Source organism: Myotis davidii, unplaced genomic scaffold (genome assembly GCF_000327345.1).
Source record: "Myotis davidii unplaced genomic scaffold, ASM32734v1 scaffold796, whole genome shotgun sequence".
Classification (NCBI taxonomy): Eukaryota; Metazoa; Chordata; class Mammalia; order Chiroptera; family Vespertilionidae; genus Myotis; species Myotis davidii.
Genome location: NW_006287809.1, coordinates 575280 through 590520, shown reverse-complemented (window position 1 = coordinate 590520; position 15241 = coordinate 575280). Strand labels below are relative to the sequence as shown.

The following is a 15241-nucleotide window of genomic DNA, read 5'->3' as shown; positions in this document are numbered from 1 at the left end:
GGTTCAGAACGGACCCCCGGGACTGCAGGGACCGCGGACGATGGGGCCTGCGGCTGCCTCCCCAACCCCGGCACGTTCGAGGAGTGCCACCGGAAGTGCAAGGGTGAGGGGCGCGGGACCTGGCGGGGTGTGCGATGGCCCGCATCTCGGGGGAGGGGGGAGCACATGGAGGCAACCTTGGGCATTGGCACCGACTTTTGGAGTTAATTGAACAGAGCGTTGGGAGCCGACGTTGGGATCGGGTGGTGGAACGTTGCACTGGGGGCTTAGAACGATGGGATCAGATGGTGGAACCTCGGGATGGAATGGCACTGGAGTGGAGAGAAGCCTCAGGGGCCCCAGGGATCCGCCCCGCCTGCCTCCTCATGTGACCCGCCAAGAAACTGAGGCCCAAGGTCACGGTGTCAGCCAGGGTCTAGGGGGCATGGGACCCCCAAAGCTGCTGGGTTCTGGCTGGGAATAATCGCGGTGGCAGAAGTGATGGACGTGTACTGAGCCCTGCTCTGGCGCTCAGTGCATGTTACCTTGCTGAGTCTTTGCAATGTTCCCACGTGGTGAGTGTCATCTTGCAGATGACAAGTTTGACATAGAGAAAGCAACTTACCAAAGGTACACAGCAGCGGGCAGAGGCCCTGGTCGTAGCCCCATCCATCAGGCTATCCCGCCGTTTTACTGGTTGGATACTTTGTGGGACGTTCTGCTGTGGTTCCTTGGAGATGGGAGAGCTGAGACGAGAGGTGCGGGTGGGGGTGGGGGTGGGGGTGACAGTATTTCTCTTCTTCAGAGCTGTTTCCTATTCAGATGGAAGGTGTCAAGCTCACAGTCAACAAAGGGCTGAGTAACCATTTCCAGGTGAGCCTTCCTGCCTCCAGAGGGCATCCCAGCCACCCCCCTGCACCTCTGCATACCACCCCTTTATTCCCCCCAAAAGGGCTGGGCCCCTTGCTCCTTGAAAAGACTCAGAGACTGAGCCAAGATGACTTCTCAGTGGGGGTGTTTAGGGACCCAGAATTCAGAGATACCCCTTCCCCAAAAACATCCAGGTAGAAGTGAAATGCCAGGTATGTAGTGTCGTCGTCGTGCCCCCCCCCCCCCAGCACATTCTTTCTCTAAATCTCTAATCTAGCCAAGCCACACCTCCGAGTCTTTACTCCCGGCCCCCAGGCTGGAGTGGAGGTGGGCTCAGCTGGGATTATTGGGGGGCGGCCTGCAGCTTCATCCCCACAGCCCTCCCTCTTCTCTCAGGTGAACCACACAGTAGCCCTCAGTACAGTCGGGGAGTCCAACTACCATTTCGGGGTCACGTACGTGGGGACAAAGCAGCTGAGTCCCACGGAGGTGAGGTTCTCGTCGTCTCATTCATTGTATCATTCTTCTGACAAGTGCGTAGCCAAACACCAGAAGGTTTTGTCGGGAGGAAGCCAGAGCTGCTGAGGGTGCTGTGGGGGGGGGCACTGTGTCTCTCCAAGGTGGTTCCTTCATCCTGGACCCCTGCTCTCTGCCCAATCCTGTGTTGCATGAGGCTTTGAATGCCAAACTAGGCATTGGGACTTTCTCTAGGGGGCACTGGAAAGCCCTGGGAAGATCTGAACGAGGGAAGGTCATGGTCAGGTTTATGCTTTAGAAACGCCTCGGGATGCCGTGCAGAGGCTAGGTGAGGGGAGTGGGGGCGGAACTGGAGGCCTGGAAGGAGACTGGGGCAGGATACGGGAGGAGTTAGGAGACTCAATTTGTTAACTGGTTCCATTCAGTAAATCCACTTATTCAGCAAACCTTCATTGTACCTCCATTCTGTGTCCAGCTCTCTGCAGGGGACATAGCAGTGGCTGAAACGGCTGTGGGACTCACAGTCTAGTGGCGAGAGGGGACAGTCTGTTCCCGGGGAGTAACAGTGCAAGGTGGGCAGGACTGAAATGGAACCCAAAGGCTAGGGGAGCCTAATTCAGCCTAGGTGGTCAGGGAGAGCTTCCTGGAATGGAGGCCTTCAAACTGAATTTTTCTGATTCTGAGCTTCTCACCTGGGCCCATCACTTACGTACTTCCATAATGCTAGGCCCCTGACCTTTAACCTCTCAGCTTACCTCACTCTCTGCCTCACAGGCATTCCCCGTGTTGGTGGGTGACATGGACAATAGTGGCAGCCTCAATGCTCAGGTCATTCACCAGCTGGGCCCCGGCCTCCGGTCCAAGATGGCCATCCAGGTGAGTGGGCGTCGCGTCACCTGCTCCCCCAGCCATCCCGAGCTCCAGGCTGCCCTCACACGTCCCTCCTTCCCCACAGACCCAGCAGTCTAAGTTCGTGAACTGGCAGGTGGACGGGGAGTACCGGGGTTCTGACTTCACAGCAGCCGTCACCCTTGGGAACCCAGACGTCCTGGTGGGTTCAGGTAAGAGGCGCAGGGCTTGCGGGGGCCGGGGGGGTCATAGTCTAGTCCAGGGCTGGGCAAATTTCAAGCGGGCCGTAGTTTGCCCACGGCTGGCCTGGTCCCAGCTTTACCAGCAAGTCCATCCCCTCTGTACCTCCTTTCTACCATCTGAAAGATGGGCACAGGCAGGAGGGTTTTGAAACATCAGGCAGCAGAGCATCGTGGGTGAGAAAGCAGATTCAAACCCCAGCTCTGCCGCCGGCGTAAATGCAACTGTAGGCAGCTTCCAGCACCTCTGTGGGCCTCCGCTGTCTCGCCTGTAAAATTGGGCTGCCTCGCAGCGCCATTGAGTAGATCATGTAAGTTTATGTGTGTGAAATGCTTCAAAGGGGGTCAGGCATGTGGTAATGGGTCCCAAGGAAATGAGCTCCTGTTATTACCTCGTGGGGCCCTAGTGGTGTTTGAGCGCACAGAGCAGCGTGCAGGGCGGCAGGTTCCACCTGCAGTTGGAAAGGAGATGTAGTCTGAGATGTGGAGACTGACGGGGAAATTTCTGTTTGGGTTGGCGGGGGGCAGGAACCACTGGACTCTGTCTCCACTTCTAGTTTCTCCGCTGTTTTGTTTGTGTGTTTTTTGTTGTTAAACCGAGGATATTTTTTCCATTGATTTTTAGAGAGGGGGAGAGTTGGGGAGGGCAGGGGGAGAAAGAGAGCAAGAAACATCAATGTGAGAGAGACACATTGATTGGTTGCCCGCAAGGCCGGGGGTGGAACCTGCAACTCAGGTATATGCTCTTGACTGGGAATAGAGCCCTTCAATCCGGGGGCTGGCTTTAGTGAGTATTTATCGATCGTGTACGTGTGTATTCTAGGCACAGAGGATAAGGTGCTGAACAAAGGAGTTAAATCTGCCTGGGGGAGCTCCCATTTTAGAGGCAGGCCAGGTAAAGCCGTACAGAAAGACATGATGGCAGGTGGTGGGGCTGTACAGAAATATTGGGGTCTCGGGAGGGTTGGATGGAGTCCTCAGAGAAGGCCCCATTACGTAGACGGTATTTGAACAAAGACTGAGGGCAGGGGCGAGGGTTCCAAGCAGATATGCAGGAAAGGAGCTTTCAACCGGAGGGAACAGCAAGTGCAAAGGCACTGAGGCAGGACCCTTTCCTGGAACAGAGAGGAGGGGAGGGGCTGTGATGGATGAAGGAGGAGGGTGAGTGTGGGGGATAGAAGTCGGGACCAAGTCACACAAGGCTTTGTGGAAGTTGGTCTTTACTCTGAATGTGTCGGGGGCCACGGGAGGCATTTGATAAGGACAGGCCGTGACTTGGCTTCTAACGGGGTCCCTTGTGCTGGCACGTGAAGGACAGATAGAAAGGGACCCACTGCAGGGGCTATGCAGGGGTGAAGAGAAGGCCGGGTCCGGGTGTACTCTAATGGAGCCGACGGAGTTTGCTAGTGGGTTGGATCTGGGAGGTGGAAGAGAGAATCCAGAGGACTCCTGAGTTTGGGGCTTGAACAGCTGGGAGGATGGAGTTGGTGGTCCCGCCTTTGATCGGTCGTGAGCGTGGGCTCCTGGGCAGGGGGTCCTGAGGGCCTTTGGGAAGGCAGGACGCCAGCAGCCCTGGGAGGGCCCGGGAGAGCCTGGCCCTGCCTGCCAGAGGCTAAGGGGCCTCTCAGAGGAGGCATCACCTTTGAGCTTCCAAAGGAAGAGGAGGCGCTACCCCGGCAGGAGATGGCGAGCAGCTGGGAAGGGGAGGGAGGGGGAGGCCATGTCATAAGATGCCGGCGCTGGGGAAGCTTCGTCCGTGGGGGAATGCGGGGCCTTGGGAAGAAAGAACATTTTCTGTCCCCTCTGACCTCTGGTGGCATCGCCCCTCTGCTCACACACCCACTGCAGTTGGGCCACATGAGGTTTTCTTGACGCTTCCTGGAATCGCTGTGTTCTTACACATGTGCACACTCAGAGAGGAGAGAGAGGAGCATCAGTGATGAGAGAATCATTGATTGGCTGCCTCCTGCACGTCCCCTACTGGGAATTGAGCCCACAACCTGGGCATGTGCCCTGACCGAGAATCGAACCGTGACCTCCTGGTTCACAGGTCGACACTCAACCACCGAGCCACACCGGCCGGGGCTGTTCTCTGGCTTTGACGTGGCTGAGTAAGTCTGGGCACACGCCACCCTCACGAACAGACCTTCTGTGACTACAGTGTCTGTGGTATCGCCTCACCTGTCCCACAGTCTTTATGGCACTTCCCTCTGAAGTTGTCTCACTCTTTATTACCTGTCCATCTCCTTCGCTCAGGTGTCAGCTCTTTCAGGCCGGGAACTTGCCTGCTGTATGCCAGCGCTGGGAACCGTGCTGGAACCAGAATAGGGGCCCAGGAAACGCTGAGCAAAGGAGTGAGCAGTGTGATGGCAGGTCCCATCCTTTACCTCGCCTTTGTCAGGCCCTGAGCATGTCGTATGCATCCTCGCCTTCATTCAGTTCCAGGTGCTGGGAATAGAGCAGGAAGGAAATAGCTCCTGGGTCTTCTGAGCAGCCCTGTGGGGTAGGTGCTGCCAGTGTCCCCATCTCACTGAGGCCCAGAGAGGGCACGCGATTCCCAAAGGACGCAGCAAGTCGGACTCCATAGTCCATTCTCTTCTCTCGGGTGCCGGCACCCCCTTCCCCCGCACACACTCCGCATCGACCTTTTGTGCTCCCCACACTGGCCTCCCAGCCCCTCTTCCTCCTCCTCAGACTAATAAAAGCAGGGCCTGCTGGTCCAGGTCACTGCTGGGCACAGAGTAACTTACTGACAGCTGGGACTGAGCCTCAGTGTCCTCCTGTCACACGGGCACAAGAGCAGTGACCACCTCTCACTAGAGGAGTCAGTGGCAGCACATCTTCAGCGCTGGGTGCCAGGTGTGTGGGTAGGCTCGCTGTGTGTCTCAGTGCCACCCCACAGTGGGCAGAAGTGTCTGTTTTTGTTTTGTTTTTTGAGGTGTCTGTGTTCATGGCCCCCATTTCACAGATGAGAAAATGGGCCCGAGTGAAATCGAGTCGCCTAGACTCCGAGGAGCTGGAATCTGAATCTCGGCCTAATTCAAGGGCCTGAGCTCTTACCTGGTTCCCTCCCCATGGCCTCGGCTCCTCGGGCGCTTCTGTGTCATTCTAAGCACCAGTGTGTGCGGCCCCGGGCAGGGCGGTGCTGGGACACAGCAGGGGCTGAGGCAGCCCCTCCTGCCCTCACAGGGCTCCTGGGCCAGAGGGAAACATCTCCCTTTGAGCAAATGATCACACAGTGACCTCCTTGCTATTGGGAGAAACCCTACTCAGGAAAGCTCAGGTCGCCCTGAGACTTAGAACAGGCGGGCAGCTGTCTCACCGGGAGTGACAGGGACCGCTCCCCTGAATGGCCCTGTCTGTCCGCTCCAGGGAGGGTGAAGTGGGGGTAGCGCCCAGGAGCGGGCACTGCACATGGGGGGGCGTGGGCGGAGGGGGTGCAGAAAGAAGTCCTGTCTGGCTGGGGCTGAGAGCCACCTTCCCGTCAGGTTCTGCCCTGGGCACCTGCCACTCCTGCCCCAGGTGGCGTCCCCAAGGAATCCTGGTGTGGCCCCAGCCGAGCAGGGGAAAGGTCGGGGGGTGGGAGCCTAAACCTGCCCCTGCCCAGCAGGTTTGGGAGGTGGATCCGGAGACGGGACTTCTTTCCCAGGTTGGCAGCTCTGCCCCTTGCCTGAGGCCTGCTCTTTGGTCTCACAGACCTGACCCACTTTCTCCCCTCGTGGGGTTTAAACTCACTGGGCTCTTCATGGCTGCTGCAGAGCCTGCAGAATGAAGCGCGTCCAGATGAGTTGCTGGTCGCAACAAAGCCCTGGCTCGGGGAGCTGCGTGCCATGGGGAGCTGGGTCTGGCTGAGTGGGGAAGGAGGTAGGGATGGGGACGGAGTGAGATGGTCAAGAAAAAGGAGGCGAATCCTGCGCAGAAGGAAGAGCCCCCTGGGCCACATTGGCCACGGGCCAGAGGCTTGGGGAGCAGAGAAGGGAGGGCGGCGTGGAAATAGCCAGATTCCACCGGGCACGTGGGGACTGGGAGCGAGACTTCAGTAGCGAAGGCCACAGGATTTGCGTTCCCGTAGACTCCTGTGTTCTCGATGGCAGGAGTGGTGGAAGCAGGGCACCAGAGCGGGTGAGTGCCAGAGTCCCTGGGGGTGATGGCAGCCTCGGGGTACGTGTGGCCAGCTGTGTTAGGGAAGGGAGGGGGCTCTGTTGGAAGGTGGGGCCAAGCCACATGGGGCCTTGCGGCTCTGCTGTGAGGAGCCAGGATCTGGGCACGGGAGCCACAAAGGTTCTGAGCAGAGGGAGGACGGGGTTGAGTTTGTGCTTTAGCAGGATCCCTCTGTAAGTTGCTGGGAGAGGGTGGAGCTGGGGGCCAGGGGGCAAGGCAGGCCCAGGAGATGAGAGGAGGGACAGCTGGAGAGATGGTCAGGGGTCACACACCCTCAGTCCCAGCAGTTGGCAGACCTGAGAGGCCAGTGAGTTTTAAGTCCCTCTGTGACTCTGGCCCACGGGTGGGGGATGTCCAGCTCATGGGCCATATAAGGCCCAAGAAATCATTTGGTCTGGCCCTGCCAACGCTTTAGGGGTGAGTTAATTAAATGTTTGACCAAATATAGCAGGCTAGTTTTTCTCAAATGTATTTTTATTGATTTCAGAGAGGGAGAGAGAGAAACATCAATGATGAGAGAAAATCATTGATCGACTGCCTCCTGCACACCCTCTCTCAGGATTAAGGCCCCAAATTGGTCATGTGTCCTGACCAGGAATCAAACCGTGATCTCCTGATTTATAGGTCAACGCTCAACCACTGAGCCCCTCTGGCTGGGCACCAGGCTAATTTTTAAGTTGATAATTTTAAAAAATATATTTTTTATTGATTTTTTTACAGAAGAAGGGAAAGGGATAGAGAGAGAAACATCGATCAGCTGCCTCCTGCACACCTCCTACTGGGGATGTGCCCACAACCAAGGTACATGCTCTTGACTGGAATCGAACCTGGGACTCTTCAGTCTGCAGACCGACGCTCTATCCACTGAGCCAAACCGGTTAGGGCAAGTTGCTAATTTTTTGTGGCCTTCAAATGATGTTATAAATATCCAAATGGCCCTTGGCACAAAAAGGTTCTCCACCCTGATCTAGTCAGTCACTTCATTCTGTGGGCCTCAGTTTCCCTCCATTGGATGCAGGTGCTCCTGGCCACAGGTGTGCTGGTGATGGTTTAATGCCGGCTCGGGGGGTTGATTGCATCATCTGCTTGTGAAGAAGTGCACACAGTGGCTCCCGTGAGCCCGCCTGTGACCCCAGCCTCCCCAGAAGCCCTCTCCCAGGTGTGCCCACTCACTGATCATGTGTGCACTTCTTCCCTGCTCCCACGGCCAGTCCGAGTCTGTGCATCTGATTGTCTTTGAGAAGCAGCATCTTGCTCTGTCCTGTCCCTGCTTGCCCCTGCCCTCCCCTTACGGGTCTCCCTGTTTCCTGTTGGGTTACATGACCTCACAGCCTCTCAGCTCAGTCTTGGTGGGTTTCTCTGCAGAGACTTCCATTCCTCCTTGCCCTCTGCTTCTGATTCCGCTTCCCTGTCTCTCTGAAGGTGTCTTGTCTGTTTCCCTGTCACTCCCTCTATCTCCCCCCTGGCTCTTCCCTCCTAGAAGATCATGTGTGGGGGCTGCTCTCCTGGGCTCTGAAGACGGGCATGAGTCTCAGCCCGTGGCTTCGGGAATGCAGCCCAGCGATGGAGAGCCTTCTGTTAGCAAACACTCTCGGGGGCCTCCAGGGTCCCGGCTCCGAGGGGCAGGGGGGCAGTCCTGGTGAGCCCTGGGCGAGCTCTACGCTGCGCCCACATCCACTCCTTGAGCCTCCGTTACTGAGAAGTGACACCGTGGCCTGCAGCTATAGCCGAGTGGTGGGCTGCAGTGCCATTAGCACCCTGAGGTGTGCGCTCACTGACCCTGCCCTCCTGCCAGTCCCAGCGGGAGAGTGGTTCTCACACATTTTGTGACCGTGGGTGAGGGACTTAACTCCCTCAGCCTCTTCTATAAATGGTGGCGATTGAATGCCGGCTACACAGGGTTGTGCAGGCCAGATGAGGTCCCACGGGGTCTGGCAGACTGACCTCCCTCACCCTGTGAGCTCCATGGAGCGGTGGTGTGGGAGGCCTGAGGGTGGTCCCTGAGCCTCCGGCAGGGGCCTGCCTTCCCAGCCACCCGGAGCAGGAGTCTGGCCGGGCAGACACTGCCCACCTCGCCCAGGTCACAGCTGCCATCTCACCCGCAGGAATCCTCGTGGCCCACTACCTCCAGAGCATCACACCGTGTCTGGCACTGGGCGGAGAGCTAGTCTACCACCGGCGGCCTGGGGAGGAGGGCACTGTCATGTCTCTGGCTGGGAAATACACATGTGAGTCTGGGGCCCGAGGGCAGGAGTGGGGCTGGGCCTCGGGCTCCTGGGTCTGAGGGAGAGGACCTGGGTCCTCAAGTCCCCTTGATAACCTACCCCCACCCCACACTGCTCTCTTACAGTGAACAACTGGTTGGCGACAGTAACGTTGGGCCAGGCGGGCATGCACGCGACATACTACCACAAAGCCAGCGACCAGGTGAGCTGGTCCAGAGACCGGCCGCGAGCGTGCACTTCCAGGCATGGGTTGCCAGGGGCTTGTGTGCCCGGGGGTCCAGTCTGGGATGCTGACTCTGTTACCCTGGCCCCTCCAGCTGCAGGTAGGCGTGGAGTTTGAGGCCAGCACAAGGATGCAAGACACGAGCGTCTCCTTCGGGTACCAGCTGGACTTGCCCAAGGCCAACCTCCTCTTCAAAGGTACAGGCCTCGGTTTCCCCGCATGGAAAACAAGACGAGAGGTGGCTCAGCTCTGAGTGGGTGTAGGCCAAGGAGATGGTGAAGGGCATCGGGCCGGGACTCTTGAGGGCCTCCAAATCACCCGGAGCGCTTGCTGAGAAGGTGGGGCCTGGGCCTAAGCTTCGTCCCTGCTACATTCCTCCCCACCCCGGCAAGCAGCCCCCTCCCATCTCTGCACTCGGCCCTCGTTTTTCTTTTCCTCTAAGTGGACGGCAACTTGAAGCACACCCAGCCACCCCACTCAGGTCACAGTGGAATCGGGGCTCCTGGAGGTTGCGGTCACTACCAGACTCTCCTCCAGCTGCCTGCCTCCCAACCTGGTGTCTAGCTTTAAGTCTTTCTTCTTGGGCCTCGGTGGTTCTCGGGTTTGGAGGGTCTGAAGACCACCCCGAAGGCCGCATCAGGCAGCAGGGCTGCTGCCGGCAGCGATGAGGCCCCGGGTTTCTTCACCTCTAGCCTCTCAGCCCTTGCTCTGGCAGAGGCTGGGTTGGGGTTCCAGCTCTGCCCCCGTGAAGTGAGTGAGCCTCCCTCCGACGTGGGGGGAGCCCCGGCGGGTGCACATCGCCAGGCTCTAGTGAATGAGGACAGTTCGGTCTTCCATTCAGCAGACACCGAGCGCCCGCTGTGCCCAGAGTTGTGCTGAGGGTGCTGGGACGGCCCATCCTCACGGGTCACTCAAGGGAGCACAGGCCCATCCTCAAAAGCGAGGCCCTGGTGTGGACAGGACTGAGTGGGGGAGCCCATGGGGTGGTGGAGGGCTTCCCGGAGGGGAGGGCTCACTGAGCTGAGGGCTGAAGTACTTGGGGTGCAGGAAGAGGTTTCTGGGAGCAGCGTGGTCACGGGTCTGGAAGCCCGCAGTCTGGCGGTGGCTGACGTGGCCTGGAGCACAGCTCCACAGACGGTGGGAAGCCGGCACACGGCTCTCAGCGCAGCCGTCTGCCCACAGGCTCCGTGGACAGCAACTGGATCGTGGGCGCCACGCTGGAGAAGAGGCTCCCGCCCCTGCCCCTGACGCTGGCCCTCGGGGCCTTCCTGAACCACCGAAAGAACAAGTTCCAGTGCGGCTTCGGCCTCACCATCGGCTGAGCCCCTCCCGGCTCCTGCCTCCCACTCCCTCCCTCCTCAAGACTCCCCCTGCTCCTCCCCCGACAGAGGGGAGACCTACGCGCCCCTCCCTCTCCCTTCCCTCCCTCCTTGGTGGTCAGGGGGGCAGCGGAAAGGAGGGGGCCATCACCCCAGCAGCTGAGGGGGGAATTCTAGAACCACGGGCGCTTCAGGATTCGGAGCACCGGGGGCTGTGTGCCCAGTGGACCTGGGGCCCAGAAGGGGTTCTGGAATCGAGGGGCACGCCAGATTCTGAGCACCAGGGGCAGAGGCTGCCAGACAACCTCAGGGAGGTGTTGGGGCATCGCCACCACCCCCCAAAGATCTTGGGGCCCCGCCCCAAGGGGGCAGCAGAAGAGGAGCTTCCCCATCCCAGGTCTGCCCTCCACCCACTTTCCCATCCACTCCTCGGTATAAATCATGTTTATAAGTTATGGAAGAACTGGGACATTTTACAGAAAAAAAACAAAAAATATACATGAAAAAAAACGAAATGGGAGGCCTGGTTTTCCTACCTGTCTGCCCCTCTGTTCGTTCCATCCAGCCTGATCTTCCCATGGTGGCCACAGGGGGGTGCCACGGGGCTGGGGTATGGAAGGATGATCCAGAAAGGAAGTCAATCCTGGCTGCCAACAGGAGCCCGATGGAGAGGGAAGGGCCTGGCCCAGGATCACAGCCTCCCTGGGACATCACAGGCCCCTCCGGGAGGGTGTGGTCTTGTGGTCGCTGGCTCCAGCTTGGTCTGGCCAGAGAGGCTGCAGGGGACTTTGTGCCTTTGGAGGTGAAGCAACAGGAATGGTACTGTCAGTGCAGAGGTTGGGGGGCTGTGAGCTGAGACGGGGCTTTCCAGTTTCCAAAAAGGGCAGGGGATGTTAGGATTTCTGTCTGCTAGGGAGGGCAGAGGTTTCCTGGAGAATACAGGCACCTGGAAACAATTCAGAATCACTATCTGACAAAGAACAAAAGATAAATTACTTAAAAATTGTAAAACCGTTCGTGCTTTAAAGGACACCATTGAGAAAGACAACCCATACAACGGGAGAAATGTTTGCAAATATATAAGGATGGTGACGGAAAAAATAAAGTTAACTGGGAGAAAGGCATGAGTAGGATATTCGGGGGGGGGGGCTTGGGTCACCTGTGTCTCTGGTGTTTGGTGCTGGGGAGGAGAGATCAGTTGGCCCGCCTAGGGCTCAGGTAATCACCCCTGACTCCCTAAGGAACTGAAAACACTGTCTGCCACCCATACATACCCAGGGCTTGGGAGGGAGGCTGCTGAGCAGAAATGAACTCTTACTGCCTGGAAAGCCACAACACCCGTTCCCTGTCCACACCTGGCCTGATACTGAGGCCCCCTTCCTGGGACCCGGGGTTTGGCCTCCCCTGACCCCATGGGATCCAATTCCAATTCTCCCTGTGTGGCCTCACCCTCCGTCTTAACCTCGTGAAATGACAGCTGCTAGGAGGTTCGTGTTGGAGCTGAGGTAAGACCCACTGTGTGTGAGGTTCTCAGTACTTCACACAGTACAGCAGATTCTCAGCATTTGGTCATTTCCTTTCATTGACAAGATGCTGTAGGCGCTTAACTCATTTATATCCCTTAACCCCTCGGAAAGTTCGCTTCGTTAAACATTTTACCACAGTTCCAAGGACCTGCTATTGATGAGGTTACATGGGACTTACGTAGCTTCTTGCATCACTGAACGATGGTGTAAGTGCAGTCATTCCCCCCGTTACGTGGACCAGAAACTGGATGTTCAGACAGGCTTGGTCCTTTGCCCAAGGTCACGCAACTGGCAAGGGACAGCCCAGTTCAGGCTGGGCATTGGGTTCCAGAGTCTCCAGTCCTAGCTGGGCAGCATGAAAGCTCCAGGCCTGTGGAGGCACGACATTTGGGCAGCTGGAATCCGCAGTGCTGGTGCTGGACTGAATTTCCTCATCTGTGCCCAAGGTCACAGCCAGCGAGGGAGTGAGGACTAAGACCCAGGTTCCATTCTCAGCCTAGGCTTTCAGCAGAGCCATCACTGTCCCCTACCCTCCCGGCTCATTTCTGCCACCAGTTCTCCCTCGGACCCAGGGATCCAAGCCCCCGGCCCCCACCTTTCTCTGACCCAGGATTTCCTGCCCCCAGCCCCCTCCCCAAATTTTATTCATCAGTGGCTGCCTGCTCCTTCCCCTTCCATGCCCAGCCCCACAGAATTGAGCAGGGCGCCTGAGTTTCTGGGTGAGACGTCACCTCCCCTCCTGGGGGCTGGGGGCATCACAGAGCCTCCAAGCCCCACCTCCTTCCCCTCGCTGTGTGAAGGGGGAGAACAGCCCACCTCGTGACCGGGGGCTGGCCCAGCTGCCCTAGCCCTGGAGGAGTGGGCGGGGCAGGGGAGCCTTATAATTGGAGGAGTCCGGGATCCCTGAGTCCTACTCAGCCAGAGCGGAGGCGAAAGACCGGTTGCTCAGGAGTCGGTGAGAAGCAGAATTGGGGGCACAGAGACCAGCTCAGGGCCTCGGGGGTGGGGGGGACAATCCGGTCAAGGGTACATGCCCGGGTTTCAGGCTCAGACCCCAGTGAGGAGCGTGCAGGAGGCAGCCGATCCATGATTCTCTCATCAAGGATGTTTCTGTCTCTCTCCCTCCCTCCCTCCCCCTTCCTCTCTGAAATAAAGACAAATATTTTTAAAAAAAAAAAACAAAAACCACAAATTTATTGAGCACCTACTGGGTGTCCCCTTCATCCTCAGACTTCCACTCAGGGTGGTGGCAGAGTAGCTAGAGCATTGACCGAAGGAGACTTTTAAATGATTAAATTAGCTAATATGTGGAAGAATGGCACTTAGGTTGAAGATGGAGCTTAGAATGTGAAGGTAGAGCCAGGAATGCAAGACTGGAATTTAGAATGCCCAGTTGGGCTCACAGGGAGCTGGGGAGGAGGGGTGAATGGAATTTGAACCCTGGGGGAAGAGGATGGAATTTTGGCCGGAGTCGACCTGGGGGATGAGGAGATGAGATAGACGACAATGAGGAGGCTAGACAATAGGACAGGTTTGTGATGGGATTAGGAAGATGCAGGTCTGGGGCTAAGTGAGGCCTTAAAGTCCAAGACCCAGTGGGTGGGGCTCTAAGTGGGAGGAGCCCCCACTGGCTATTGATTGGCAGTTTCTCCCTCCCCCAGACTGACCGGCGCTGAAGATGAAGGTTCTGTGGGCTGCGTTGGTGGTCACACTCCTGGCAGGTATGGGGCGGTGCTTGCTCAGGTTCCCTGCCCCTGCCCCCTCCCATCCTCACCTGTTCCCCCGACCCCTTCTATCCCTGTGCCCCTTCTGCTGGTCTCTCTCTTGAGAGGAGGCCCAAGTCTGAGCCCTCTTCTGACATTCACTGGCTCTGAGCAGCTGTGACTCTCTCAGGACCTCCCTGTTCCCATTCTTACGATGGGAGTTCAAACAGTTTCCAACGCGTTGTTGTCAGGCAGATAGTGAGGGCTACACAAATGTCCGCTGTAATTATCTTTACTCTCCATCACCCCCGCATGGAGCACACACCACAGACACTCAGGGAATGCCTGTCCATGGAGGAAACAGACTGGCCATCCTTCCCCCGCTCCCTGCCCATCAGTGCTCTAAAAAGCACAAGAGCATTTGTGAAGCACCTACTGTGTGCTTGAAGGGGGCAGGGGCCCTTGACTTGTTTTGTTCCACGCAGGATGCCAGGCCCACGTGGAGGAGGAGGTGAAGCTGGCCCCGGAGCCAGAATGGTGGCAGGCCAGCCAGCCCTGGGAGCAGGCGCTGGGCCGCTTCTGGGACTACCTGCAGTGGGTGCAGACGCTGTCTAACAAGGTGCAGGAGGAGCTGCTCAGCCCGAAGGTCACCGAGGAACTGTCGTGAGTGTCCGGCCCTGGCCCCTGGCCCCTGGCCCTCCTGGCGGGCAGTTCCTGTCTGGAACTCTTCAGGGGTCTGTTCGTTTCTTGCTCCCTCTCGCCGTTTTGAATCCTTGGCTTGACCTCCGATTCCTCCTCAGCTCTTCCTGTCCCTGGCAAGTTCCGTTCTTTCTAGCCCCTCTGCTCAGCTCTGCCCCCGGCTGTCTGGGTCCCCTCCTCCCGCCTCTCCCTCTTCCGGGTCTCTCTGTCTGTCCCCGTCCCCTTCTTGCCCCCTCCACCCCTATCTTTCCCCTTTTTCTCTCCACACACACCTCCCGCCCCCTCCGCCTTCAGGATGCTGATGGAGGAGACCATGGGGGAGGTGAAGACCTACAAGAAGGTGCTGGAGACGAAGCTGGGCCCCATGACCCAGGAGACGCGTGCCCGCCTGTCCAAGGAGCTGCAGGCGGCGCAGGCCCGACTGCAGTCGGACATGGAGGACGTGCGCACCCGCCTGACCCAGTACCGCAACGAGGTGCAGACCATGATGGGCCAGAACTCCGAGGACGTGCGGGCCCGCCTGGCCTCCCAGCTGCGCAAGCTGCGCAAACGGCTGCTCCGCGACGCCGACGACCTGCAGAAGCGCCTGGCTCTCTACCGAGTCGGGGCCCGCGAGGGCGCGGAGCGCGGGGTCGGCGTCATCCGCGAGCACCTCCTGCCGCTGGTGGAGCAGGGCCGCGTGCGCGCCATCACCGCCAGCCAGCCGCTGCGGGAGCGCGCGGAGGCCTGGGGCGCGCGGATGCGCGGGAAGCTGGAGTCCATGGGCAGCCGGGCCCGCGACCGCCTCGATGACATGCGCGACCAGATGGAGGAGCTGCAGGCCAAGATGGAGGAGCAGGCCGACCAGATTCGCCTGCAGGCGGAGGCCTTCCAGACCCGCCTCAAGGGCTGGTTCGTGCCCCTGGTGCAAGACATGCAGCGCGGGTGGGCCGGGCTGGTGGAGAAGATGCAGGCCGCCTGGAGCCCGGCCA

The 15241-nt window shown here is 58.5% G+C and overlaps 2 protein-coding genes across 2 annotated transcripts in view; both read left to right on the top strand.

Annotated features, from left to right (window-relative positions):
* Nucleotides 1–3: 3 nt before the first annotated feature.
* On the top strand, nucleotides 4–11348 carry TOMM40 (translocase of outer mitochondrial membrane 40 homolog (yeast); the record flags this gene model as incomplete). The annotated part of the gene is made up of 9 exons (XM_015561205.1): nucleotides 4–103; nucleotides 785–852; nucleotides 1246–1338; nucleotides 2101–2202; nucleotides 2282–2387; nucleotides 8681–8803; nucleotides 8926–9002; nucleotides 9118–9220; nucleotides 10206–11348. Coding segments are annotated over 9 exons (912 nt in total), but the record flags the coding sequence as incomplete, so codon positions are not given.
* A 1372-nt stretch (nucleotides 11349–12720) lies between these two features.
* APOE (apolipoprotein E) overlaps nucleotides 12721–15241 on the top strand; it is a 3030-nt gene continuing 509 nt past the window's right edge. The window contains exons 1-4 of the mRNA XM_006759557.2: nucleotides 12721–12823; nucleotides 13530–13589; nucleotides 14057–14234; nucleotides 14565–15237. Coding sequence (XP_006759620.1) covers nucleotides 13547–13589; nucleotides 14057–14234; nucleotides 14565–15237 — 894 coding nt within the window. The 5' untranslated portion in view covers nucleotides 12721–12823; nucleotides 13530–13546. The remainder of the gene's footprint in view (nucleotides 12824–13529; nucleotides 13590–14056; nucleotides 14235–14564; nucleotides 15238–15241) is intronic.